Below are 27,701 nucleotides of genomic sequence, written 5' to 3' on the forward strand. Positions count from 1 at the left end.
ACCCCATTGCTCTCTTGGGTCACTTCAACTATTTATGGTCCTGTTCTCGTGGCCCCCCCACCCCCGTCCCTCGCACCTTGATTACTGCTCAGCCAAGCTAGATGCACATTGCTTTGTTAATCCAACCCCCTATGTCAGTCCCCGGTGCCGTGTGATTGTTCCCATGGCTTTTCTCCGAGTTCCCCTCTGGCCAGCAGCCCTGGGAGTTAATCACGTCCCGTTAATTGGAGCTGTTTCCCTCGCAGGACGAGCTGCCTGTTCCACTCAACATCGCCAACGTCCGGGAGCGAGGTAAGGGTACAGGTGGGAAGGGATTTGTCGCCCTGTTCCCCAGTTATCTCCCAGCCTTCTCGTTAGTGGTGCAGGCGGATCTCTCTCATCAACGATGTTTCAAATACTTGGTGGGGGGGTACTGCCGAGCTACTCCCAGGCTCCCTCCCCTCCACTCCAAACGTGAACAGACCCAACTTCACAAGTAACCCTACAATAACAAAGGATTGGATTGCTAGCAAGGGTTGGGCTGCGCACGCAGGTATGTTATTGTAGGATTGTTCATTGGACGTAAGGAAGTCCAGGGCCACAACAGAAGGGGATGGAGGAGAGAGAAAGGATGTACGGAGGGGTGGATAGAAAGAAGTGTTGAATTGTCCCGTAACAGTGCAACCCTACAATAACACCCCAGCGTCTGCAGCCCAAGGCTTGGGAGAGACCCTGCAATAACAAACTAGCCTGTGTGCTTGCAGGGAGGAGAGAGGCTGGTAATAAGAAAGAAATCACTTTTCTTTGCAAGCTCCTCTGAGTAGATCATGCACTAGGCGAGGGTGGGTGTAGTGAAATATGAGCCATTCTGAGAAACACCCTTGATGCTGTCCCTTTAATTAAAAGCTGGGCAGGAAGGAGGGACGTCCAGGCCAGTGGGATGGCGTGGAGCGGCTGAATGTTAACCAGAGCCCCTGAAGGCCTCGCTTTGAAACTCCTCTCTCCCTCCTTGGGTTTCTTCCCTTTCTTGCAAATCCACTTACGCAGCGCGTTCTAATCAAATCACCCACCAATGCACGCTGCAGAAGGGCGCTATAAATAGCAGCAGCGATAAACATTCGTTGTGCAGCTCTAGCTGGAGGCATGTACCCTGCAGAAACCTCCAGGAGAGCTGGAGGGGTGGCCTATGCCCAGGGCTGCAGGGTTCTTCTCCGGGCATCAAGGGCCGGTCTAAAGGAGAAAGATGCACTGGTAGGACTTGAAGTTGGCTTTGAAACCAGCCTAGAGCGAATCTCGGTGTGGATTTCAGTGTGAACAGCTAATCTGGGTTTAGCTAGACCAGTTTCACCGTATTGGTTTAACGTCACACTGTGAGTTCGGCCAGTGCCGTGTTCTCCTCCAGCCACGCCCGGGCTGCCTGTGACCCCCGGTACGGATACATTCTATGAAAGCCGGGTGTGGGGTGTAGTGAGTTTGTCAGGCCTGTTAGGTGCTGCTGTTACAGACCAGGGAACCCTTTGCCAGCCGGCACCACTGGGCCTCTGTCCCACTGCCCCTGTAGCCGTTGGGCCGAACATCACAAGCTCTGGTGCACAAAGTCGAGGCCCCTAATTCCACATTTAAGTGCCTAAATAACCGGTGTTGCCATCACAGGCACTGAGCCCCTCAGTGGGAGCTGCAGCTGCCAAGCGCCTCTGGAGAGGAGGCCGCTCCTATAGCCGCTTAAATGAGGAGCCTGAACTCCTGGGCTGGCATGAAACTCACACGCCATCCACCCGTCACCACAGGGCTCCCCCGTCTCAGCCTAAATCCCATTCGCAGAGCAGCACCCGGCTTTAAAACTGAGCACGGGGGCGGGGGGTGCAGGGAGTCTGCAGAGGCCCTTTGCAAGCCCTTAGTCCTTTGTCGGGGCCACGGACTCGGGGTCATTTGCAGCTGATTCTGCCCACGAGGTTGCCTAGCAGATGTTCTCACCACCCCCCTCTCTCTCTCGGCAGGGGGGCTTCTGGCTGGCATGTCGGAAGACCCACCTCCAAGCCAGATCCTAGCGGGAGCGGATCTCCAGTACTTCATCCAGCAGTTTAAAAAGTCTGGCTTCAGGTAAGAGCGAAGCTAAAGAACGAAGGAAGGGGCTGGTGCTGGCGAGAGGGAGGTAACGTCGGCTCTGCCTGGGATGTTCCCAGAGACGTTGTTACAAGGCCTTCGGCTGGGTCCTTTGCAAACCAACCACTCCCTCCCTGCATGGGGCTCTTGGGAATCTCCCCACTGCTTGGGGGCAGGCGTGCGGTGCTGGTGCCCATGGGGAGCCTAAGATGAGCCACCGTAGAAGGCCCAGCTAAGAGGGCTGGGGGGTCTGCCCTGGGATCGCAAGGAAATACCAACTCAGCCAAAATCTTGGCCCCTGGTTCAGCTGCGCCTCCCCACGGAACGCAGCACCCGAGAACTTCTCGGGGACCCCACTAAGGATTTACGCCCCTCCCCCCTTTCTCTCTGTCTCGCCCTTAGGAGACCCTTGAACTGGTACCGGAACATGCGAGCCAACTGGCAGTGGGGCCTCTCTGCGAAAGGCAGGAAGGTGAGAGCGGATCCTAGCGCGGCTGCCACTCGGCGCCTGTCTCTGGGCTGGGTTCTCGGAGCAGGGGCAGGAGCTAGGTTAGCGTTCTCCAGCCCGAGCGCTGGGCCACTCGCAGATGAGGGAACGTGCCGAGAGCAGCCTGCGGTGCCTTCGTTCCCTGGAGCAGAAGGAACAGTAGCTTGGTAACAGGCGCTAGGCTCATCTGTCTGTCCTCCTCTAGGCTTGCGGGAGCGTCGTGATCCGGCATCTGGAACGTCTGTGTTCTCTGCCAGAGGCAAAGGGTTGGCAAAGGGCAGGGTGCCCTTCGTGGTACCCCCATGTGGGAGCCTGGCCTGGGGACCCTGTGGGGCTGTGGATTGTCCCGCAGTTGGGATTGACACACACCCACTCAGCACATCCCATGGAGTGAACTGGCAACTGGTTCCTTCTCAGCCTCTAGTAACATTGTGTCTGTTCCCCCAGGGCCACCTTTCCACACAAGAAAGGAAAAGTTTCTGGAGGGCGGGAGTGTGGGGCTGTGGAGGGCTGAAATCCCTGTCACCCAGAGTCCACCATCCACCACTCACTCTCGCCCCCAGGGCAGTGTGGCAGCGGTGGGCTACGGTTGGGGCCTGGTAGGTGGGAGGCGGGGCCTCGGGCAGAAGGGGTGGGGCTGGGGGACTACCCTCCCCAAATCGGGCGTTCATGCGCCGCCCATGCTCCCCATACATTGGATAAACGGGTTGAAATTCAAGTGTGGTTATCTGCCAAGGAGCAATTGCAACAAGCCCCGGGGCTCCCCGTCTGCAGGGGTGTCATGTGCAGTGTTGTGCGTGGCCGTTGGGCAGCGCATCCTCACCTGGTGGGGGTGTCTACGCAGCCTCCGCCCACCCCGCTCCCATGGATTCTACGCGAGTCTGCTCCACTCTGCACCTCTGGGAACGGCTAGTGAGCGCTACCCCCCGGGGAAGGAGACTGTGTTTGCAGAGCGGATTTGATCTGGGGGCGTCTCATGTCCCAGCCCTGTCTTTATCCCCCTGCAGATCCTGGTCCCGGCTTTGATGGTTACTGCGGGGAAGGACTTTTTTCTCCATCCGAATCTGAGTAAAGGCATGGAGGAGTGGGTAAGTGAGCAGCATCATCCACCCTGATAAGACGCTGCCCGATGGTGTCCCGGTTACCCGGCGGCCAGCGATATCCAGTGTCACTGGGCTGACGTAGGTTCCCTCGGACTCCATCCCAGCTGAACGAATCCCTCGTAAGTGGCTCGTGCTTCACATGTGAAGCAACCATGGGGAGTTCCCAGTAGCAGGAGGCCTCGAACCAGCCGCCTTGACTGACGAGCTACATCAATCCCACAAGCTGTGCCTGCCGAGGAGTCGAGAAGGGGGATCAAACCTCATGCTTCAGGCCATGTGCAGGGTCAGGGCGAAATGCTCTTCTAGCCAGGGATAGCCCCACACGCCTGGGCCGGGGAGTTGACCTTCTCTCAAGCATCAGGAATTGTCCAGCACTGGGGTCGTGGTGCCAGGCTCGATGGATCCCATATGGCAGGTCCTAAGCAGCAACCTTTCCTAAAAGCCTCCGTACCTTTGAGAGGCCCGGCAGCCTCTTGGGAGTGAAACAGAGTCTCACTGTTCTTGTGCATCTCTCTCCAGATTCCCCAGCTGACCCGGGGCCACATTGAAGAGTGCGGACACTGGACTCAGATGGAAAGGTACCGCGTGCACAGCGGGGGTGGGCGGGCGGGCGGGCTGGCGTTTAAAGGCCTGTCGTCGTCGTCAGCTGCTGGGGCCTGACTGTCAGCGCTGCTTGGCAGCCAGCTCTTGCTCCAGCGCCCTGGATGCCCGGAGTGAACCGTTAGCCAGTCTGAGTACGCGCGGCGAGGGAGTGGGGCGCCGCGGCTGGCGTTTGCTAACGGCTCGGCTGGGTCAGCACTGCAAGCGAAGCTGGGAAGGGCCGTCAGCTCGTGTCTGGTCCGTGAACTGATTTGCCCACAGGGATCACCACGGATTATCTCCCCCCCCACTCCCCGCCCGATGAGGAAGCCTTGTGCAATTAGCTAAATGGCGTAGTGACTTTAACACTTCCTCTGAAGCCTCCAGTATTGGCCTGTGCTGGAGGGACCAGACCAAATGGCTCATGGCAGATCACTGCATATTTGGCTCTGATTTTCAGTTGGCCGAGCACCCCCAGCTTCCATTGACTTCAGAGGGAGCCAGGGTGGCTCAGCACCTCCCTGAATTAGGCCAATACATATACACATAACCCAGCCTGCCTCTATGCCAGCATTACCACCCGGGGCCACGGCGCAGCTCCAGATTCATCTTCGTCCCATAGCCCAGCCCAAGAATTCGGAGGGGCTACCCCCACCCAGCCAGCTGCTGCAGCGCTTGCTCAGGCAAAATCCCCCCGTGAGGTCAGTGGAGATTCGGTCTGCGTGGGGACTGCTGGGATACGACCCCAAACGCATGTCCTGCCACCTGCTAACGAGAGATTTCATTATAGCCCCAGTCGTGCCGCGTGGGGAGATCCCCCGGGATCCCCGGCAGCTCGTGTGCTGTCCGAGCATCCCTGCGTTACTGCGCTGCAGCTTCCGAGCCTGGCCTCCGGCAGCTTGCAATTGTGCGAGCCGGCCCGTTGGGGTGTCTGGTGTTTTTATGGCTGTTAAAGCAGCCTCATTAGCTTAGCCCATGGCATCAGCTGGCCATTATTCCGGCACAAGTAATTAGCAGAGAAAAGGAGCTGGGCCGGGAGGGATAGTCTCACGAGAACAGATTAGAACAGCTCATTGTGCGCGGCTCGCAGAGAGGCCATTACCGGCAGCATCTCCGGGGCACTGGAGGTGGAAGGGAACTGTGCGTGGCGAGGCGAGCGGGCCTGAGCCGGAGTCATGGGGGGGAGTTAGGAAAAGGCAAAAGTTAGTCAAAGTTCAACCTATACGTTCTATGGTCCTTACAGGGCCTCTTCTGCGGGAGCGTCTGAGCCCCCCGGTGGCGAGCAGTGTGAACTGGCGGATGCTCTCCAGCCCCAGGGAGTTCAGAGAGTCATTGAGCTACTAACGCTAATCAAAAGGGCTGGGTCACTATTTAATGTATCCTCATCTACACCCGAGGTCTCTAGTTCTCGTCCCTCTGTGGCAAGGCCTCAGTTTCCAGGGGAGGCAGGTCCTAGCCTGTGCCCCAAACCCAGTACGTTTTCCCCAGCAGGTGCAGATCTTTTCTCCTGCCCCTGCCCGTTTCTGGCCCTCTTTTTCCCTAGGCTCTGCTTCAGAGTGCATCCTTCCTCATCCTTCTCCCGCTCCTGCAAGGAACTGGGTCTGGTTTGTGTAGGCCCAGGCACCCGCCCACCCCACCCCGATACACACACACACACACACACACACACTTCCACCAGTCTCTGAGAGGACTGAATAATTTGAGTCGGCTGCTTTTTTCCTTCTCGCCCTCCCCCCATGTGACACTTCACTCTGTCACAAACACAAACATGTATACACACCACACCCCTGAGAGGTGTCACTAGTATCTCCATTTTACAGATGGGGAAACTGAGGCACAGCAAGGCTAAGTGACTTGCCCAGGCTCCCACAGGCAGCCAGAGTTGAGCTGAACTGTAAGAGGTGCTAACCTCCTCCCACCTCTCCCTTCCCCTTCCACGAGAGCAGCGAGTTCTTTCTTCCCCTTAGCTGTCGCTGGCTTCTAGCAGGACAGTGCAGGTATTTGAAAGGGCCTGGCCCAAGCAAATAGAGGCCCACAGTGGGGTGGGGGGGGTGTCAATTAAAGAAGGCTCCACCCTTCCTTTAAATTAAACCTTCTTCATATCGTTGGAAAGGAAATGACACAGCTGAGATTCCTTTACACTTGCCCATCAGCCAGGGGGTGAAACCCCCCCAGTCCCCCTAAGTCTCTGTTCCATTTCGCTCCTATAGCTCAGCCCCACAGAAAGGATCCATCCTCCCAAATTACCCACATACCCCTTCTTCATGCCCCCAAACCTCCTCTGCACCTCAGAGAGAGAGAGAGAGAGAGCACTTCATCATCTCCATAGAGGCTCCTTGGGAAATAACCCCCCACTGACTGCTCAGCCATGACTCCTGGAATTAAATCCCGGGTCTGCCTGAATGGCAGAGAAGCTGTAAAACAGCAGATAGACTGAAAGGCAGTTAAGTCAGCAGGAGCAATTGGATTTCTGCAAAGTGCATGTGTAATATGATAAATACTAACGGCTGATAGCTGAATCTCTGCAGCACCGCTTGAATCAGACTCGATTTCTGCTGGTTTACAAGATAATATAAAACCTCGTCAACTAAATTGCAAGGCGGAATATTCTCCTGGCGTTACAGGGTCTGAATGCCAGTGTTAAGAGTGCCGAGTGCGGTAAAGGACGGAGTCGTTAGACTGTCCAAAGGCTGGAGAGGGATCAGTGCTGAATAATGTTACACGTGCTAAGAGAAAGTAACAGAACAGGCTTGCTTCTCTCTCGGCGTGCACCAGCTGCCTGCATAGCGGGTTTGTAATGGAAACGGCTCCTCAGCTAGAACTAGACTGTAGCATTTTGTATTAAACCGCGTAACAATTTGTACGTGAGGTGAGAGGGCCTGATCGAAAGCCAAATGGAGCGCCTCCCACTGACAGGCCCAGAGAGCATTGATGTTGCCGGAGAAGGATGTTAAGCAGAGATCACCTTGAAAAGAACCAGCAGAGGGTTTGTAAGTTGCCTGCGTGACTGTTGGAACGGCTTGAAGAGCTTCTTCCATTTCCGTCTCCCTCTCCCTCCCGGTGGTTTGAATTATTTTGCCAGGGGATCTAAACGCTCCCTAAATTTTGGGAGAGTTTGGATCCCATCTGATTTTCCCAGCTGGTCTCACTGGGCCTGATTTGTCGTCTTAGCCCCGTTTGGTGTAAAGCTGGGGTAACTCCATTCAAGTCAAGGCAGTTCCACTCGGGTACAGGAGAGAATTGAGCCCACAAGCATTATGTGATGGTGCATCACTGAAGAGTTACAGCATTCACCCAGCGTTTTCCTCTTTCAAAGACTAATTAGTCTCTGCTCCCAACACCCCGTGTGATAGACATTATCATCTTCATTCCACAGATAAGGCAGCAGAAGCAAAGAGAGATGAATTGGCTTGCGTCAAACCCCACACAGGTCACTGCCGAGGTCTAGTCATGTTAGAATTCAAGCATACCGAGGTGTGATACTCCATATGGGTGCATGCGAGCAGATAGAACTGAAATCCATTGGTCTGAGCATAGGAGAAGGAGCCAGGAAGCCTTGAATTCTCTGAGCAACCCTAACTCCGTTCAGTCCACAAGCATCTGTTGTGAGAAGTGTTGACTCTTCGCTGAGCTAGCAGCTCTCACCATTTTTACTAGAAAGAGCTTTTTTGTAATTGCAATTAGAAACGTGATTTAAAGGCCGAGGTTCCATGCTGACATTTCTCTAACCGCATTAAATGCAACCCCTGCATAAACTGGCCCCGCCCGCCATCCTGGAGCCAACATGCATGAACTAGCTACAACACATGTCAAAAAGCACTTGTATGAGAGAGCTACTATGTGATTGGCTAACGAAGAAAAGTGATTCTCTGAGCCAATCAACACGCAGCCTTTTGATCATGGCCCAGTGAGTAACTCTAACATACCAGCATCTGTCAGACAAAGGGGTGACATTATCCAGCACTGTCGCCCTCTAAGACTGGAGTCAGCAGAAGGGATGTCTGTCAACATCAGTGTCTATCACTGGAAATAAATATTTGGGGTTTGCTCCATCTGGGGGCGATGCCCTGTCACTTGCCCAGTGACATTGTCTCTTGGATGGTTCTTTTACTGACTGCTGTCAAGATGTGCCCGGGACGTGGAAGATCATTCATGTCCCGGGGGGGTAGAAAGGGCTGCTCGTTGAATTGTGGATGTAGCAGATAATTAGACACCTTCTTTCGTTCTTAATCCTGCTACTGAACTTGGCACCTTTCACCCAAAGACCTCCGTGTCCTTCACAACACTGGCTCGTCAACCCTCACTTGCACCCTCTCTGCCATCCTCTGTTGATCACGCCCCCCTGGGGTGGAGTGGGCTGCTGTAGCTGCTTAGCAGCACTGCTAGACCAGGCAGCATTGTAGGGTGGGAAATGAAGAATCCCGTATCCAAGGGGAATTTCAGGGGGGCAGAAGGGAATCACCCACACTGGAATTTGTTGCTTTCCTCTGATGTTGGCCACTGCTGGACAAGGTGAGCTGATTTGATCTGTTTCGGGTGTTTCCGCAGCACCTCTCACCATGGTATCTGGGCACCAACCCATGAATGCAAATGTTCTGCTTCTCTTTGCATGAATCCTGGGTGTCTCCAAAAGGGGGCGTTCAGAATCTAGGCGCTAACAGAGCCTTCAACACCCAGTTCACTGACCTATTTTTGACAACCTCAGGGGCTGTGACTATCTTACGGGCCTCACAGTTCAATCCTTGAAGAAAAATCACAGCCCAAGCTTCCCCCCACATGCCGGCTGAGGTCACTGTGCCCCATTGCCAGGCATTGCCAGATCCGAGCCCACCACCCTCGTGTCTGTCAATGCACGTGTTCACTTCCCACCACTGGACAAAATATCAAGTATCTGCATGGTTGTGAACAAAACGAGATTGGCTCATACTGAGAAGGAGACAGTAGCCGCTGACAAGTAGGTCTTTCCCTCTGAAGATGTCTAGCAGGGTTGTGTCGGCTGATCCATTGGCCTGATATGGATTTGCTGGAGGAGTGATGCAGACCCCCTCTCATGCACATTCCCACTAGGATGAATGGGAACAAAGGACAGTGAATTAATGCTGACCTGTGTTTCTCTACTGGGAAAAAGCCAGATGATGGATTCATATCACAGGATGAGGAAATACTTTCCAGGCCAGCAGTAACTCAGGACGATGTTAAACAGCAGCCCCTAATATTAGACATTTTAAATTAGCAGCTCCAGATAACTTGCATCCAAGAGTTTTAGAAGAGCTGGCCAAGGAGTGCTCTGGTGTCACAACTGGGATATGGCTGGCCTGACCTAGCGGGTAGAACCAGGAGGCAGGGCTAGTGGTTAGAGCAGTGGGGGGAGGGATAGCTCAGTGGTTTGAGCATTGGCCTGCTAAACCCAGGGTTGTGAGTTCAATCCTTGAGGGAGCCACTTAGGGATCTGGGGCAAAAATTGGTCTTGCTAGGGGGCTGGACTTGATGACCTTTCAAGTTCTAGGAGATTGGTATATCTCCAATTATTATTTTATTATAGAAGTAGGGCCTAATAGTTTGAACAGGAGTCAGGGGTCAAGCCAAGGGATCAGAGCTGGCGTCGGAAATCAAGAGTCAAGTTGAAGATCGAAACCGGCATCAGGGATCAGGAGTCTAGCTGGAGATTGTAGCTGGCAGTGGGGGTCAGGAATCAAGCCAAGGGTTAGAGCCAAGTCCAATGCAGGGAATGAGAGGACTACATTGTAGCAGAGGACTGGATACCACCAACTTGCACAGACAGCTTCCTGGAACTCCCTCCATGCTTAAATAGTGCACCTGGACCAATCAGATAGTAAGAGGTGCTACCAATCAGGTCATCTGTGGGTGGCACTTCCTGTGGTCCTTAGTCTCCCAGGGTTTATAGTGCATTGATTGCAGCTCTGTCATGACTGCCACGCGGTGGCATAGATGCTTCGGTTATCCAGAGCCCGGCAGATCTGGGCGCTAGCCTGAGTCCCTACAGTCTGGACCAAAGGGTTAACGGGATGACCCAGGTAGTCTCAGACTTGTCAGCCTGACATCGATCCTGGGCAAAACAGTGGAGTGACTGATACAGACTCTAATAACAAAGAATGAAAGGAGGGTAATAATTAATGCCAGTAAACATGGATTTATGGAGAAGAGATTTTGTCTAACTCATTTTTTGCCGAGATGACAAGTTTGGTTGATAAAAGTGGGAGTGTCGATGTAATAGACAGATGTAATAGGGCATTGGACTTGGTACAGTGTTTTGATTGAAAAATTAGAACAATAAAATTAACGTTCTGTTTAGTCAAAAAGGCATTTTGGGGTCAAATTCTCAGCCTCTTCTAATTGGCAGCCTGCATTTTCCCCACGTTAACGCCACCTTGTTACCGCCAGTTAATAATAAAAAGTATCATTTTCTTCTAAACTTTTCATGGGAAATAACATTTCCCAACAGCGAAGCAGCACAGGCTATGGAGCAGTCTCCCTAGGAAATGGATGGAAGCCTAATTCCTTGGGACGTGAAAGCCAGGCCGGAGAAGGCACAGTAAGGAGCAGCCCTAGCTTAATGGAGTGGTTTTTTTTGTTTTTTTTACAGAGCAGCTGCTCTGAATAAGATCCTCATCCAGTGGCTGGAGGATGTTCACGACAATTCTTTGCTGCAGAAGATTTTGAAAGTCTGAGTTTGCCCTTGGAAGAGTTCAACCTCCAACTTCCTGCTTCATTGGAGTATCTTGCTGCTTGTGCGTCGGTGTGGGCCCTGCCAGTATCACACTCGTGATAAGCTAGGTTTTGCCTCTGGGTTTTGGTTTTCAAGCTAGCCAGTGGAAAAGGTGGGGTAGCCTGGGCTCGGCTAGCTACATCAAGCCGGATAACTGCCTTGCTTTGCGCTTGCGTCGGAATGCAAGCGTCTCAGCGAGGGATTATAGCATGACGCTCTGATTTGGGGCAGTTCTCCTGCATGTGTTGTGATGTAAGACTAGGGTGACCAGATGTCCTGATTTTATATGGACAGTCCTGATTTTGGGTGTTTTTTTTTCTTATATAGGCTCCTATTACCCTGCACCTCCTGTCCTGACTTTTCACACTTGCTGTCTGGTCACCCTATGTAAGACACCGACGTTTCCTTGCAAATGAGGAGGCCAAATCAAAGTCTCGAAGCTTCAGGGAGCAGTAAACCGAGCGTCGTCGTATACTTAGCAAATAATGTAAACTGCAGAAAAGTAGAATAGGGGGAAAATTCCCTGACTAGGAAGCGACTGAACATTTCAAGCTAGGATACAGGGATTAGAGGGGACAGGTGACTTCCCAAGTGCCTCCTGCATCTGCAGCTATTTCAGTTATTAATGATACTGAACCCCTCATCTGAAACCCTGTAAATATTTTGTAGGGTTAAGCGTCCACCTCTGGCATTCGAACTCACCGCTCGGCTCGGCCCCCCAACCAGAAAGGCCTGTTTTCTAGTTCAGACACGGCCAATACCTCCTTTGCGATAAGAGGTGAGGGGAGGAGTTTTTGTCCCATGAAATCTCCTGAAAGCAGCTAGCGCCCCCCGGTGTCTTTTGTTCAGACTGGAGACCAGTGATGTCAGTTCTGACCTGGCCTCGTGCCCAAACCTTGGACCCTGGCCAGCAGCTAGTCAAGCCCTAAGCACTGCCTTGCTTGGCACCAGTGTGTGTTTGCATTGCGATTGGGGCTTTTGTTGTCAGTTTAAGCTGTACATTTGCGGGTTTAATACGGGGTTGGCAGGATGCTAATAGCTCTTCTATGCTGCTTTGAAAACTTGCTTCTGCTTTTGTTATTTCAAGCATCTTTTGTAAACCAGCAACTGAAATAAATCCCAGAATTGATCTCGTGGCATCCAGTGTTCTTCCAGGTGGCACCTGGTTATGATCATGCAGGTGGAGGTTCTTTGTAAGGCGTGTTTGCGGTACATTGTCACCCCCGAGTGCTTTCGGAAGTGGGGTTAACAGTGGAACCAGATGGATAACCCCACAGATCCTGAGACATCCTTTTTAGAAGGGAGCCACGCTCCAACCAAAAATGGGGTGGGGTGTTCTCTTGAGGTGAGTCTTGTGCTCTGAAAAGGAGGGACTAATAACACAAAGCTTTCAACTAGAATCGAGATCTCAGCTCTCCTTCCCAGAACATAAGAACGGCCACCCTGGGTCAGACCAAGGGTCCATCTAGCTCAGTATCCGGTCTTCCGACAGTGGCCAATGCCAGGTGCCCCAGAGGGAATGAACAGAACAGTTAATCATCAAGTGATCCATCCCCTGTTGCCCATTCCCAGCTTCTGGCAAACAGAGGCCAGGGACACCATTCCTGCCCATCCTGGCTAATAGCCATTGATGGACCTATCCTCCATGAACTTATCTAGTTCTTTTTTGAACATTGTTATAGTCTTGGCCTTCACAACATCCTCTGGCAAGGAGTTCCATAGATTGACTGTGTGTTGTGTGAAGAAATTTGTCCATTTGTTTGTTTCCAACTCCAGCCTGCCCCATAAACACCCCGACACCTCTGGTCACCTGCTTCACACTTACCGCTGTGCTGGCGCACCTGAGTCCTGACTGCAGCCCCCTCCTATTCCTGCATGTGTGCGCTGCACAGTCACGCAGGGTGTGTCTACACTGCAGCTACGAGTGAGCCGTCCAGCCTGGCAGATAGACTTGCACTAGCGTGTTAAAAATAGCAGCCGAGCTCGGCCCAACGGGGCTGGGTGGGGTGGGCTTGGACTCGGGGCGAGGGATAGCCCAAGCCTCTGCCAGAGCCGCTACATCCACTCTGCCATTTTTTAGCATGCTAGCTCGAGCAAAGCTGATGCAAGTCTGTCTCGCCGCTTTAGCAGGCACATGGCCAACTGCAGTGTAGACGTACCCAGAGACCTCTGTCTTCAGTCGGATACAAGAGCAAAAAAAATTCACTTGCCACCTCTGCAGTAGCTCTCTGTCAGTATTACTGATTACCAGCTCCGTCCCCGATTGACTGGGTACGTTCCACCAGGTAGAGACATTTCTCTCTTTTCTGCCCAGGCTTCTAAGTGCTCTCGGCATCCTCTGTTCTGTGAATGCCTGCGCCAGTGTTAACTGTGCTGTGTTTCTCAGTATCTGCAAGCTTCGTTATTGTGCTTTTTACTTACAGCTCGTTAGCGAAGGCAAACCCAGCGACCACTTAGCCTGCATTCTGCCAGCATCGGTGCAATGGGATATTAAGTAGGCGAAAGGACAGTGTTGTCATGGGAAGCTGGAGACGAGTGACCCGTTATGTAAAGAGTCAGAGGTGCAGAGCCGTGGGGCTGTCAGATTGGGTCGCTTCAGGATGGCCTTAGACGTCGAGGCTCAAATCCTCAAAGATATTTAGGCTCCTAATTTCCATTAATTTTCCTGGAAGTTTGGAACCTAAATACGCTGGAGGTGACAGGCCTGCCCAAAGAAAGTCAGACGAGATACAGCATAAGAACATAGACTGGCCATGCTGGGTCAGCCCCGTATCCTGTCTGCCAACGGTGGCCAATGCCGGGTGCCCCAGAGGGAGTGAACCTAACAGGTAATGGTGAAGTGATCTCTCTCCTACCATCCATCTCCATCCTCTGAATAACAGATGCTAGGGACATCAGTGTCAAACGGCCAGACAGAGAGTGGCAACGGCCTGCTCAGCTTTCATTGAAACCAGCTGTTGGAGCTGGTTGTTTAGAAGACAGGGAGGAATTGCTCCCCGCTGCTGTGTCACTGGCGAGGTAGATGGGTAACACCCTGCCTGCTCCTCCGATAGGCCAGTGCCACTCTCCCCAAGGGGAGAATAACTTTGGAGGTGAGCTCCCTTTCCATGGCTTCTGCTGTGGCTGCCGCTCAGTGCTAGCTGCAGCTCTGTGGGCTTTACAATGGGCTCGCCCAGCCACAGCGACTGGAGAAAAAGCCACCAACCCATTTCAGAGAAGCCACCGGATGTTACTGAGTTTCAGGCATTTCTAACCTCGTTTGGATTTGGGGCAGACGTGTGAAAGCCAAGAGCTTTATACTGCACCTGTTGAACTACACGGACAAGAGACAGGTGTGGCCTCACTGCCCAAAGGAGAAAACATGCACCTGTCTCCCAAATTCCCAGGACTCCCCCAGCCCAAGTTCTGTGGCCTTGAGTTGAATCCTCAAAGGGGCAGGCACTGGGGACGAATGTTTCCTGGACACGCAACAGCAACTACCATGCTGCAGCATCCAAACTCTTGAGGGCAGACAAGGAGTCAGAGCTAGACACATGAACCCTGCTCATACATCTCCCCGGAGTCATTTATCCCTAGTGCAGATGCCAATAGCTCCCTCCTGGAGATGCTTGTCTGATGGACTAGCCTGGCCCAGTTACCAGGGAAAGAGCTGTTAGGGCTTCATTTGTAACATGAGTCCAATGCAAGCTGCAGTCTGTGCTGGAGAAATGCAGCATCCAAGGCTGGTGTTTAATAAGGATTCGACGTCCCCTCAAACCAGCCATGGGGTTCATGTCAGGGACACAGCTGGGCTCGAATTTCCACAGCAAGGATGTGTGGTGCAAGGAAGCCTTTCCTTTCACATACACCAGTGTTCCTCTGCATGGTGCTGATCCTCCCTCTCTTCTGGAGGAGCCACAGACAGAGGCAGATTTAATACAGAGCTGATTGCTGGCAGCTGGCTGCCTGCTTGGGAGGAAGATCAATAAATGCAGCTTAGGAAAATGACAAGAGTCCATCCAGAAGGAAGGATCCCCTCCTTGTCTGGGGTGAAGAGGAGAAAACTTTTGGCAAGAAGTTTCCAGTCTGATTTAGCCACAACCCACCCATCCGTCTCCCAATACCACAGTTGAGGAAGAAGGCCATATAGTTAAAACACTGACCTGTTTAGAAGGGAAGTAAAGGCTATAAACAATTTTAAAATTTATATATAGCACATGGAAGAAAGGGGACTTTGATAAAAATAAATATCAATCAGAAGTTAGGAATTGTAGAAAATTGATAAGGGAAGCAAAGAGACATAAGGAAAAATCTATGGCCTGCAGAGCTAAGGTCAATAAGAAGGAGTTTAAGTATATTAAGAACAAAAAGAATCTTAACAATGGTATTACTAGATGGAAATGATAGAATTTTCAGTAATAGTACCAAAAAAAAAGCAAATGAAATATTAATATCTTTGGATGATGATCCTAGTCTTCCTATTCCACTATTGCCTCAGATGGATGTTAAACCACAAATACTAGAGTTAGAAATTTTAAATTAGCAGGTCCAGATAATTTGTATTCAGGAGTTTTAAAAGAGCTGGTTCAGGAACTCATTGAAAAACTCATTGAAAAACAGCTTTTGGGGGAGTCCCTAAAATAACCTACTTACTGCCCCCTTAATCTGCTTTTCCAAAGGACTGGGTCACCAGGGTTGTTAAGGAAATAGTGGAAGGACACAGATAAGGCCTTCCAATAAGTGATTGACACGAGCAATATTCTTTTCCAAAGCAAGAAACCTTTTTATTGATCTGAATAATAATCCCTAATCCACTAACAAGCTAAAAACATAAATCAGACCCAAATCCCTTATCGACATGATCAAAGCACAAATCCTTAAATGCAAGTTAAAGAGCATTCAAACTGCAATATCATACAGTTTAAACCATTCTAAGTGCTGCGGTCTGTTACAGACGGCCCCCCTGTAAGAGATCACTGCAGTAGTGCTTAGTTATATTTTAAATGTGTAAATTGCAATTAAAAGTCACACACCTCTCAAGCCTACGCATACACTGCACTGTACTATGCTGTGTTCCACCTGTAATTATCAGTGACAAGCTTACTCTGTGCCTAGAGTGCCTGTGTTCCACTCAGCCAGCCAGGGCTCAGCAGGCTAGTAGTATACAAAGGGCTGCGGGGCGTGAGATCAGTTCCCTGCTGGAGCTGAAGGAGCCTGGCTGGTGAGCCTGGCTGGTGGGCGGAGCTACAGGACCCTGGACAGAGCAGTGCTGGCAGAGACCCGAGCGGTGGGGAATGCAAAGGAGCTCCAGGCTGGCTGCTGGGACTAACCAGGACAAGGCTCCGAGGTGAGGGTGGAGAATGGGCTGGGGCCATAGGGAAGTGGCCCAGTGAATTGGAGCAGTGACCCAGTTTATTTAAAGGGATGCGGCACGGCTGCTAGCTGTAGGGTCGGGACCTGGAGCAGAGGGTGTCCCCACGCCCCCGCCAAGGGGAAAGTAGCCTGGGCTTTGATACAGCCGAGAAGGGGAACTGAACTCTCTTAGTGGCCAGAGCTCTTCAGGCTGCAGAGCGGTGAAGGTTTCCGGGGAGATGAGTCACTTTGCTGTTCCTGTCTTTGATCACCACCAGCTAAGGAAAAGCCTGTGCCCAGCGTTCAGCCGGAGGGTTGTTCTCCTAAGGAGAGGGGCTGCCAGGAGCGTTCCTAGGAAAGGAACTCGGGGAGGGATCTCCCAGCTCGCCGCAGGAGGCCTGGCTGGGAGAAGGGCTGCAGGTCTCAGCAAGGTCCTGGCTCCAGGGAAGGGAATGGAGGTTGAGTGTGACGGTGGGTAAAGGCCCTGGGTGTCAGACTGGTACACTCAGATGGAGTTTGCCTCCCAGAGACGCAGTCTGGGTGAACGTCTTGCTTGGCTCAGATGGGGGAGGCTGTTTGATACCTAACAGCCTTGGTGAAATTTACCAATTCCCCAATTAGGGAAATTAAGGTAGCACCTGGACGCAAGGGGGCATGCGGAGGTGTCCTGCACCTTTTACAGTATTCAAATCCCCTGGCTGGGACGTGCACCTTCAAGAAATTAGCTCCCAAACCTACTCTGGTCTGAGAAACGTCTGAGAAATACCGGCAACTGGAGAAATCAGAAAAGATTGGAGAAAAATGAATCTAGTACCAGCCTTCCACTAAGTAAATAAGAACAATCTTTGCAATTGTGGCTCTATAAATCTACCTCCTTCCCCTGTTACCCACGGCTTGCAGAACCCACAGCAGTGGTAACTTAAACCTGTTTCACTCCGGGCGGTGTCTGGAATAAATCAATGGGAACACAGCACTAATGGCTGATTGATGAAAGTAAGCGCGCTCTGATCTAAAACTACTAATTATTAGCCCTGAGCACACACAGACATAAGCAATAGGTTTAGAAGATCCCAAATAATTACCCAAAATCAGAGATGGCATTGAGTAATTAGCAGCAGGTCAGCGATGGCTGGTCATGTCCCTGCTGGGGAGTATGATGCCAGAAAAGTCTCAAGCTAGCTTCAGAGAACTGCTCCGAACTACACTCTATTATATTATCGAGTCTTTTTATGACTCACTTTTACAAATCACACAGCTCACAGTGACACCTGCTGGGTCATCACTTCTCCCAACTTCAATAAACTACCATCAACAAACATTCCCAACAGTCGTAGACATCACAAAGTTCTGTATCAAAGGCGCCCCAAACTCCAGGCCTCCATCCACTTATTTTCTGTCAGTCTCCAATTGTTGACGCTTTTCTCCCCTCCTCCCATTAGCAGAGCCTGCCAGCCTGCAGCTAGTATTTGACCCTGCCTCCAGAAGCCCTGCTTCTCCAAATGAACCCTTAACAAATGATGGTCTATTTTATTAATTCACGGTGACTGAATGCACACAGTATGGCTGCAATTAGCTTGCTGCAGTTCTGCGGTACCACCCCCCTAAAAGATGTAGTTAATATGAAGAGGGGAAATTGCTGAACAGCTGTGGGATAATAGAAACCCAGAAGCAATAAACTGCACAGGATTTATAAAGAATAAATCCTACTGGACAAACCTGATTGCTTCTTTGATAGGATTATAAAATAAGTGGCTGGAAAGGCAAGCAGATGCTGTAATGAATTTTGAATTTATTAAAGCAATTGATACGGCATCGCATGAAATCTTCCTTGAAAGACTATTTCAAATTGGCTTGGGAAGGGAGGTGGTCACGCCAACTAAAAGCTGCCGGCAAGAGCATAAAAACAAACAGCAACGGGTTGAGTTGTGGGGTGGGGTCTAGTGAATTGCTAGAGGGATCTGTGTTAGCCAGGGTCACATGTAACATCAGTGACCTGGCAAAGGGGTAATGAAATGCGCAGCTGATACTGCTGTAAACTGGGAGGGGTTGCAGATAACCCAGAAGACAAGGGGATAGTGGAGGGGACTCGGATAGCTAAGAAACGTGGGCAGCAAAGAAATGAAATGAGATTCAGTTGGGAGGGAAATAACCTAAAACACAAATACCCAAAGGGAGCATGAAAACTGGAAGGCAGGAATGGTACAGGCAAGTAGACACGCAGTGTGATGTGGAAGCAAACCAGGCCAATGAGATTTGGGCCTGCGTACACAAAGCAAGTGGGGGGAGGTGGTGGAATCTCTCTCTCCGGCTGCAGGGCAATCACACCTTGAATATTGCCTTCGTTATCCAGGTGTCTTATCACTGGACTGAAACTGACAGATTGGAAGGCGTTCAGAGGAGAGCAACACAAATGATGAAGGGGCTGAATTCCAAGGTAGGAGTTAAAGGGTTAAAGAGTAGATAGCTTGGTGATGAGATGCCTGAGGTTGGACATGAGTCTGCAGATATCTGGAGGGAGAACTCTGTAGTGTGGCACCAGTGGTTATTTTAGAGCCGCGTTAGCTGCTGCAGAGTTAAGGCTGAAGTCACCATGAGCCTAGCCATACGTTTCCCCAAATAAATCAGTCCCGTGAGTATTTCCCACCTCGTCCTAGAGGAGAATTGTCCTAGGAAGCTTTCAAAAAGTTGGAAAAGAAACATATGTGGAGAAGGCTTAAAGTGAGTGTGTTGCTTTAAGTCACTGGTTCAAATTCATGCCAGGGTGGCGGTGAGAGGAAGTCCTTACCAGTTGCCCCATGTTTGATGGGGGAGTTCTTGGGCTCTGTGCCTGGATCCTCAGAGATGCCGCCTGTTGATGGCTTGGTAGAGACTGGGGCTGTGGGGCCCAAGGAGAAGCAGGAGACGTCTCTCACTCACGTTACAGGAGACTGTGATTAACCTTAGCCAACAATCTCTGGGCCCCACCTTGAATTCCTGCCTGACGCCTTACCTGGCTCAAGCTCTCCTGACGTCAAAGGGAGTTTTGCTGAGTTAAGGACCAGAGAATGGGGCCAGTGAGTGAGGCCTTCAGGAGAGATTTATCGCGCTCCCTTGGAATAACGTTCCGATCGGAGATGTGACGGTGGGAATGTCCCCTTCTTACTGCTCAGGTCTGCAGCTGCTGATTTCCCGTGTTTCTCCTGTCCTTAGCGCTGCAGCTGGAAAGAATCCCACTCTGCTTGTGAGTCATTAGCACTATTGACACCTAGCTTTGGACTGTGGTATCTTAGTTACCAGTCTGAGCTTGTAACAAGCGGCAGAGAGAGCCCCGACAGCGTGCAGGGCTTTGATTGTCAGCTACAAAACTACTACTCGGAACAGATCTCCAGTGCTAAAATCCACAACACTCTCCGGATTCACAATGCAAGCCCAGCCCAGCTTGTCTGAGGATTGGCTTTACCAAGGAACTGGATTAGTGCGATTTCTTGTAAGTAATTCAATTACTGGGTGAAAAACAGCACAAAGTAACTCACTGTTTAATTACTGAGAAGTAGCTACGGATGATTGTATATCACTCTGAATTGCTTGCGGAATGGGCACATTCTTTTACCCATTTTAAGTCCCTACCCCCCATGTATAGCTTTGGCGGAGCGACTCTGTAATGTGCCCCACACAAAGATTATCGGCTGGCTAAGCAGGAATGGTTTGATCATTTCTCCTGGGTAGGGTGATGGGCTCGGTTCATTCCAGCTGTTCTATAGACAGTTGTGCAGAGGTAACAGACTTCCTGTATCTGAGGCCGGCTGCCACTTACAGATCATTTCGACTGAGCTACGTCAATCAGTGCCGTGAACGATGTTGCACCTTGAACAACATAGTGATGTCGACCTAACCCAGCGGTGGGCAAACTATGGCTCACGGTCCAGTTGCGGCCCGCCAGCCGTTTTAATCCAGCCTTCGAACTCCCGCTGGGGATGGGGTCTGGGGCTTGCCCCGCTCCAGCTGGGGAGCAGGGTGGGGGGCCACTCCGCACGGCTCCCAGAAGTAGCGGCATCCCCCCCTCTGGCTCCTATGCATAGGGGAAGCCAGGGGGCTCCTCTCTGTATGCTGCCCCCGCCCCAACCACCGCCCCTGCAGCGTCCACTGGCTGGGAACCGCGACCAATGGGAGGGCAGCATGCAGCAGAGCCACCTGGCCATGCCTCCGCATAAGAGCCGGAGGAGGAACATGACACTGCTTCTGGGAGCCAGTTGAAGTAAGCGCCGGCCGAAGCCTGCACCATTGAGCTACCTCCCCAACCCCATGCCCAGCCCTTATCCCCCTCCTGCCCTCTGAGCCCCTCGGTCCCAGTGCAGAGCACCCTCCTGCACCCCAAACCTTTCACCTCCAACCCTACCCCAGAGACTGCACCCCCAGCTGGAGCCCTCACCCCCCTACACCCCTTGCCCCAACCCAGAGCCCCTTCCCACACCCTGAACTCCTCATTTCTGGCCCCACCCGACAGCCTGCACCCCCAGCCAGAGCCCTCAGCCCCTCTTGCACCCCAACCCCCAATTTTGTGAGCATTCATGGCCCCACATACAATTTCCACACCCAGATGTGGCCCTCGGGCCAAAACGTTTGCCCACCCCTGACCTAACCCCAGGTATAGATGCAGCCAGTCGATGGAAAACCCCCTCCCATTAGTGTAGGACACGTCTACACTACGGCACCCGCACCCTAGCTGTGCAGCTGTTCTGAAGACAGGCCCTCAGGGGTTAACCAAGCTCCCGTGACTTGCACTAGCTCTTGGGCTTGGTGAGATTTAACCCTTTAAATGATGGCAAAATAAACAGGCATCATTTGGCTTGTGTTCCCCCGTCTCCCATCCAGTCATCTCAGCTCACAGGCTGCAGGGGACTGTGGATTTGTAATGTTGGGTGCAGAGGTGAATTCAGAGCCAGTGCAAATGAGGCAGAAAGTTACACAGCCAGGAGTGGTTGCCAGTGTAATTTACAGGCTAAGGACAGGGCTGTAGCAAATTCAGCCACAACAAGAGGGTGTACGAGGTGTGAGAGAAAGCAGCCCCCCCCGACACTTTCCTTTGGATGCATCCCATGTTACAACCCCTGCCTTCTGCACACACATCCCCGCTTACACTCCTATTTATGTCACACAGCATTGCCTAGTGGTTAGAGCAGGGATTGGCAGCCTTTGGAACGTGGCCCATCAGGGAAATCCACTGGTGGGCCGGGAGGGTTTGTTTACCTGCAGCATTGGCAGGTTCAGCCAATTGCGGCTCCCACTGGCCGTGATTCGCTGTTCTAGGCCAATGGGGGCTGTGGGAAGCGGCGCAGGCCAGGGGACATGCTGGCTGCTGCTTCCTGCAGCCCCTGTTGGTCTGGAACGGTGAACTGTGGCCAGTGGGAGCCGCAATCAGCCGAACCTGCAGACGCGGCAGGTAAACGAACCAGCCCAGCCCGCCAGTGGATTTTTCTGACAGGCCTTGTGCCAAAGGTTGCCAAGCCCTGGGTTAGAGCAGTGGATTGGTGCTTTGAAGACCTGGGTGCTAGTCCTGGCTCTGCTACTGACGTCCTATCTAATGTTGGGCAAGTCACTTTCCTCTCACACCCTTTGTCTGTCAGCTTGGGCCCTGGGGGCAGGGTCTGGCTGTGCAGCACCCAGCATGACAGGGACTGTAGGTTACCCCTGTAGCAGGGGATCTCGGATGCTGGCAGGGAAGGTGGCCCGGGGCACCGGTTCCATTTCAGCTGGTGTCATGTGAACATGCCCCCGCAGTGCCCAGAAGCAGTCAGGGCTCGACCTGCCCCGTGCACAAGCCCCACTTGCCTGGCACTGGGTCCATGCCGTGGATTTGGGGGACAGGTGGCGTTCCCTGAGATCAGCCCAAGGCCCTGGGAGAGCATCAAAGGGACTGTCTTGAATCGGAGCATCAGGCCCGTGTCTGGGTCCCCTGCCCACCAGCCTGTGATCTCAGCACGGTTTGATGCGAAGCAGCGGGTGCGGTACATTGACTTGGCACCTCCTGATCTGGGGCAGCTGGCAATTAACCACCCTTGTTCTGGGTGTCACATTAATTAATATCATCTTGAGAGACGCGTCCGGGAACGAGAACCACAACTAACCGCCCAATGCCGTTTCTTTGTCTGCGTGCAGCTTAGGAGCTGTTTCGGAAGTGGCGGCCGCTGGGGTTATTGGAACAGGGACACACAACACGGGCATCAAACACGGCATCCTGCCCACCCAGGTAAGGCCCAGGCCTGGCGGAACGAGGGCTGGCCAGAGAACCCGAATTCTGTTGTGTGAGAAGCTTCAGAATAGGTTTGGTTGAAAACGAGCCCTTTGGGAAGAGAGGGAGACCCCTGGGGGGGTAGGACGTGCTCAGCTGGGCTGTGACAGACCCCGAGTCGAGTGCCGGCGCTGAATCCGGCAGGGCAGGGCCTTGAACCCGTAACTAGGCCGGGAACGGTTTGCCTGACCCATTTCAAGTCAGACACAGGGATCTGTTTATCCCCCACTATAAACCAGCTCAGAATTCACTGCTCGGTGGCCAGTTCATCTGCCCAGTCCCCAGCCTCCGAGGGAGGAAACTCCCTGAGGCTGAGCTGTCGGGGCGCTGCCCGCAAAGGGGGTCTCTGCTCATGGCGCCCGGAAGGTGGCGGATTTTCCCCGTTGTAAAGTGAGCGGATCCCTTCCTCCCCATGGCTGGAATATCACAGCCCCCACCCATCCTGCCCGCCAGCCCTGCTGCTGCTTTCAGTTCCTCAACAGGGAGAAGTGGGAGGGGTTAATCACAAACACCTCTCAGTTACTGACTCCTCCTCACGCCCCTCAGAGAGAGGAGAGTCGTTGTCATTAACCCTAATCTACAGGAGGGGAAATCAGACCCAGCCAGGCGAAGTGAGGTGCCCCTGGCCACACAAGAAGTGCTGGAAGGCTGGTTCCCACTCCTGCGCTCCGACCACTAGACCACACTGCCCCTCCCCACCCCAGTTAGTCCCTGGCCCCCATGGGGCTGCAGGGAGCACGCTGAGAGGGGGAATTGCTTTCTGCTGGAAGCGCCGCCAGAGCTGCATCTGGGTCTCAGTGCCAGGCTAGTCTGGACAGGATTCTCCTCGTGCTCTGCCCACCTGTCTTGGGCCCTGTGTGGTGGTGACCGGCTCTCTGACCTTGACTCTCCCTGGAGTGCTGAGAACAGCTGACATGCAGGCCTGGGACTGAGCACATGGCCCCTCAAGTAAACAATATGCATTTTAATATGGGTAAATAGACATCTTGGAACAAAGACTGCAGGCCCCACTTACAGGCTGGGGGACTCTATCCTGGGAAGCAGCGACTCTGACAAAGATTTGGGGGCAATGGTGGATAATTAGCTGGACATGAACTCCCAGTGCGATGCTGTGGTCAAAAGAGCTAATGCAATCCTGGGCTGCATATACAGGGGATGTAGGGGTAGGGAGGTTATTCTACCTCTGTGTTTGGCACTGGTGCGACCGCTGCTGGAATCCTGGGTACGGTTCTGGTGTCCACAATTCAAGAAGGATGTTGATAAATTGGAGAGGGGTCAGAGAAGAGCCATGAGAATGATTAAAGGGTTAGAAAATGTGCCGGATGGTGATAGCTCAATCTCTTTAGCTTAACAAAGAGAAGGTTAAAGGCTGAGCTGATCCCAGTCTATAAGTATCTACATGGGGGAACAAATATTTAATCATGGGCTCTTCAGTCTAGCAGAGAAAAGTCAACCAAGATCCAACCGCTGGGAGTTGAAGCGAGGCAAATTCAGCCTGGAAATAAGGTGTAAATTTTTAATGGTGACAGTAATTAACCATTAAAGCCGTTTATGAAGGGCTGGATTCTCCATCACGGACAATGTTTCAATCACGTTTGATGTGTTTCTGCTCTAGGAATTACTGGGGGACGTTCTCTGGCCTGGATTGCCCAGAGGATCAGGCCAGAAGATTGCAATGGTTCCTCCTGGCCTTGGGATCGACGGTGCACTCCAGGGATGCTGAGCAAAGGGTTGCACAGGCAATGTTCATGTTGCAAACGGAGGCAGCTTGAGGCCTGCTTAATAACATGGTGTCAGCAGGGAGCGAATCCTGCATTACAGCAGCTAGAGATGGAGCACACCTGGTGGGTCACAATGCAGCACTCACCCCCCTGCCAGGGCAGGACATAGTCTCCCCTGCACATGCCCAGGAGAGGACACATCTGATGTTAGCCTGATTCTGGCCAAGACACCTTACATAGGATGAGGTTGTTTTTACTGCCCCTTTCCAGCCCGTGATCACATGTCCGCCCAGCCCAGTGGAGCTAAAAGAGCCCTGGCTCTCCAGGTTTGGCACAGCCTCTGGATCTGGACAGCTGTTCTCTGCAACATGGTGGCACTTGCATTCTCTGGCACCTGCGCCCTGCACAGAGGGACACATTGGCCATGGGATTTCCAATCCATTAGACACACGCGCGTTTCTGCTGACGGGGATGAATTGGGTTTGAAGTGCAGCTAAGCTCTGGGGGCATCAAGGATTCAAAAAAGAACTACTGTAGATAAATTCATGGAGAATAGCCAGGCTGGGCAGGGATGGTGCCCCTGGCCTCTGTTTGCCAGAAGCTGGGAATGGGCGACAGGGGATGGATCACTTGGTGATTCCCTGTTCTGTTCATTCCCTCTAGGACACCTGGCATTGGCCACTGTCAGAAGACAGGACACTGGGCTGGATGGACCATTGGTCTGACCCAGTGTGGCCGTTCTTACGTTGTTATGAGAGTCGAGACCCAAGGAAGTAATGAGGCTGCAGGAGGAACTGCTGTTTCCTATTGTAGTTTAGCTGAAACTTGCTCCCGCTGCCCTGCCAAGGGATGTCAGCCTCTGCCTAGAGGGAGGGGCCCTGCTTTTCAAACAGGAATTAATTTGGGGAAGTCCTATGCAGGATGTCAGACTAGATGATCGCAGTGCTCCCTTCTGGCCTTATCTGTGAGTCTTCCATGGGCAGGAAAGGAGTTCAGCCTCCATGACACATGTGTTCTGAGCCGGCCTACAAGGGGTCCTGTCCAGCTGGTGGCTTTGGGGACGTGCCCATCTGGTTACTAGGAACTGGAGCAGGGGCCACTGACTGAATTCACACAGTGGGCACTGAACTGCCCTCAGATGGGAACAGGTTCCACTCACTGCCAAGCCAGGCCAAGGTTCTACGTCCCCTTAGCCCTCCAACCCCATCCCCTACGGTACTTTGGGGGAGCGTCTCAACGCTGCTTCTCCTGCCTGCTTCACGGTTTGTCTGGAGGGCCCCGGCTGTACTGGGCTCTGCACACACCAAGTGAAAGACGGGCCTTGCCCCAAAGAGATGACAACCAACAGCCCAAGGGAATCGCTTTCAAACGCTAGTGAACTCCCCCTGGACTTGTTCTTTGGTGCATGGGGGACGGTCGAGGGTTTTCCTTGCTCTCGGACCGTTCTCTGATGATTTTCCTATGCACTCCGATAACTGACACCTGACTTATTGTAACAATAGTGCACTGCGCTTGTATAGCAACTCCCCCTGGTTGACCGCAAAGGACTTTGCAAATGCAAATTTAATTAAGCTCCATGACACCCCTATGAAGTAGGGCTGCATTATCTCCCATTTTACAGATCAGGAAACTGACCTGAGAGAGCAGCGGCTTGCCCAGTTCTGTTTCATAGGGTGAAGGGCAGGGACAGAAATAGAACCCAGGAGTCCTGACTCATAGTCCCCGGGTCTAACTGCCAAGCAACACCGCACCATGCATGTTTCTGCTTTGTTTTGACAGCTGGTACTGAGCAGGTCGGCTCCTCCTGCCTGAGGAACGGGGGCTTCGCGGGGCTAGAAAGGATTTGTGGAGGCATAGTTATAAATGATCGACAATAACGCACTGCTCATGCACAGTCCATGATCTCTCCTATTGATTTATGGAGGAGCTGAGGGCAGGTCTCCTGGATGGGCACATGCTGAAATAAATAGAGCTGTGCTTAATTCAGCCGTTAGACAATCAAATGTGCTTCATTTCTAGGTGGAGAGCGGTCGGTCTCAAGAGCAAAGGATCTCAGTGTCAGAACTTCCATCCTGGGCCTCAAGTGGAAGGAGAGAGTGGGGACAGGTTGCTTTTTAAAATTGCATTTGTCTAGAGCTTCTCGGAGGGTTTTGAGTGTTAAAATGAGTCCGGGGGGTGGGTGACTTGAAACCATCTAACTTGGCTAAGCAATTTTTAACTTGTTCCTTCCTAATTCCAGCCTGAGATCCTACCTCATTTTCGCTGGCGTTCACTATGTTAGACAGCCAATCTCACGTAGTGGAGAGCATGCGGTGAGATGGCTAGAGGTGTCACACGGCTCTGCAGGCTACCACATGAGGATATTGCCACCACTTTGTGTGTTTACAATGAAACATCAGGTAAAAGGTGACTACCCTACAACAGCCCATCTGTATGAGTCCCTTCCAGGCTGTCAATTTCAGTAGCCAGCTGAATGTTTGAGCTGAAGAAAATCACACTAGTGGAAACATACGAAGCTGCTTCGTGAGCTGCTGCAGAGACCGAGTAAGCACGTGGGAAATGGGCTACCCTAATTTCAGCTCAGCATCGCTGACTCTTTGGAGAGCAATAGGCTCCTAGCAATCCTTGGTGAGCACAGGGTGGCAGTTTGCTCTAGGACTGTAGCGGGATCCTGCAGAGAAAAGCATGTGAGCCGTTCCCTCTCCGGGGAGATACGCTCCACTGCCTCCTGCTGCTCACCTCACAAGAAAACCTTGATTTTTCACTAGCACATCGATCCCTGAAAATAGTTTTTCAGCATTTTGTGCTTTTATGAATAATCTGTTCCCATTATTCTACCAGGGCTGGATTTGGTCCAGGGGGGCGGGTGTGTGGCTGCAGTTTGCAGCATGGGGCCCCGAGAACAGGTTGATTTTTCTGACCAGGATGGAACTGTGCTGCCAGAGGATGAGAATGTGTGTACAGGGGGGCACGTGCTGAGCAAATCGTAGAGCGGCACCAGTGCTATCCCTGCCACGGAGCTGCCTTTTACAGACGCCTGGAAGTTAGGTGAGAAACTCCTCCTAACCTCCTTGCAACACCTCTTACATGGGAGGAGGGATGGCTCAGTGGTTTGAGCATTGGCCTACTAAACCCAGGGTTGTGGGCTCAATCCTTGAAGGGGCCATTTTAGGGACCTGGGGTAAAAATCTTTCTGGGGAGTGGTCCTGCTTTGAGCAGGGGGTTGGACTAGATATCTCCTGAGGTCCCTTCCAACCCTCATATGCTATGATTCCCTCCCAGTCCTCCATTGTGCCAGTGCCCCCAGCCTGGATTTTCCCTCCTTTCACTTATCCAGGCCAAGATTTATACTAATGAATTCAGGGCCCAATTTGAGAGCTCTTAAAGGGGCCTGAATTTCTAA

General features: G+C 52.2%; 1 protein-coding gene across 2 annotated transcripts in view; it reads left to right on the forward strand.

Moving 5' to 3' along the window:
* The window catches only part of LOC120402424 (bifunctional epoxide hydrolase 2-like), a 93,276-nt gene extending 81,169 nt beyond the window's left edge, over positions 1-12,107 (forward strand). The window contains exons 14-19 of one of the 2 annotated variants that reach the window (XM_039533051.1): positions 246-291; positions 1,977-2,079; positions 2,485-2,554; positions 3,577-3,657; positions 4,192-4,250; positions 11,306-12,107. In XM_039533051.1, coding sequence (XP_039388985.1) covers positions 246-291; positions 1,977-2,079; positions 2,485-2,554; positions 3,577-3,657; positions 4,192-4,250; positions 11,306-11,369 — 423 coding nt within the window. In that variant the 3' untranslated portion in view covers positions 11,370-12,107. Of the gene's footprint in view, positions 1-245; positions 292-1,976; positions 2,080-2,484; positions 2,555-3,576; positions 3,658-4,191; positions 4,251-10,855; positions 11,262-11,305 lie in introns of those variants that run through there. The other variant, XM_039533050.1, reaches the window with a different exon arrangement.
* The last annotated feature ends 15,594 nt before the right edge of the window (positions 12,108-27,701 follow it).

Source organism: Mauremys reevesii, linkage group 3 (genome assembly GCF_016161935.1).
Source record: "Mauremys reevesii isolate NIE-2019 linkage group 3, ASM1616193v1, whole genome shotgun sequence".
Taxonomy (NCBI): domain Eukaryota; kingdom Metazoa; phylum Chordata; order Testudines; family Geoemydidae; genus Mauremys; species Mauremys reevesii.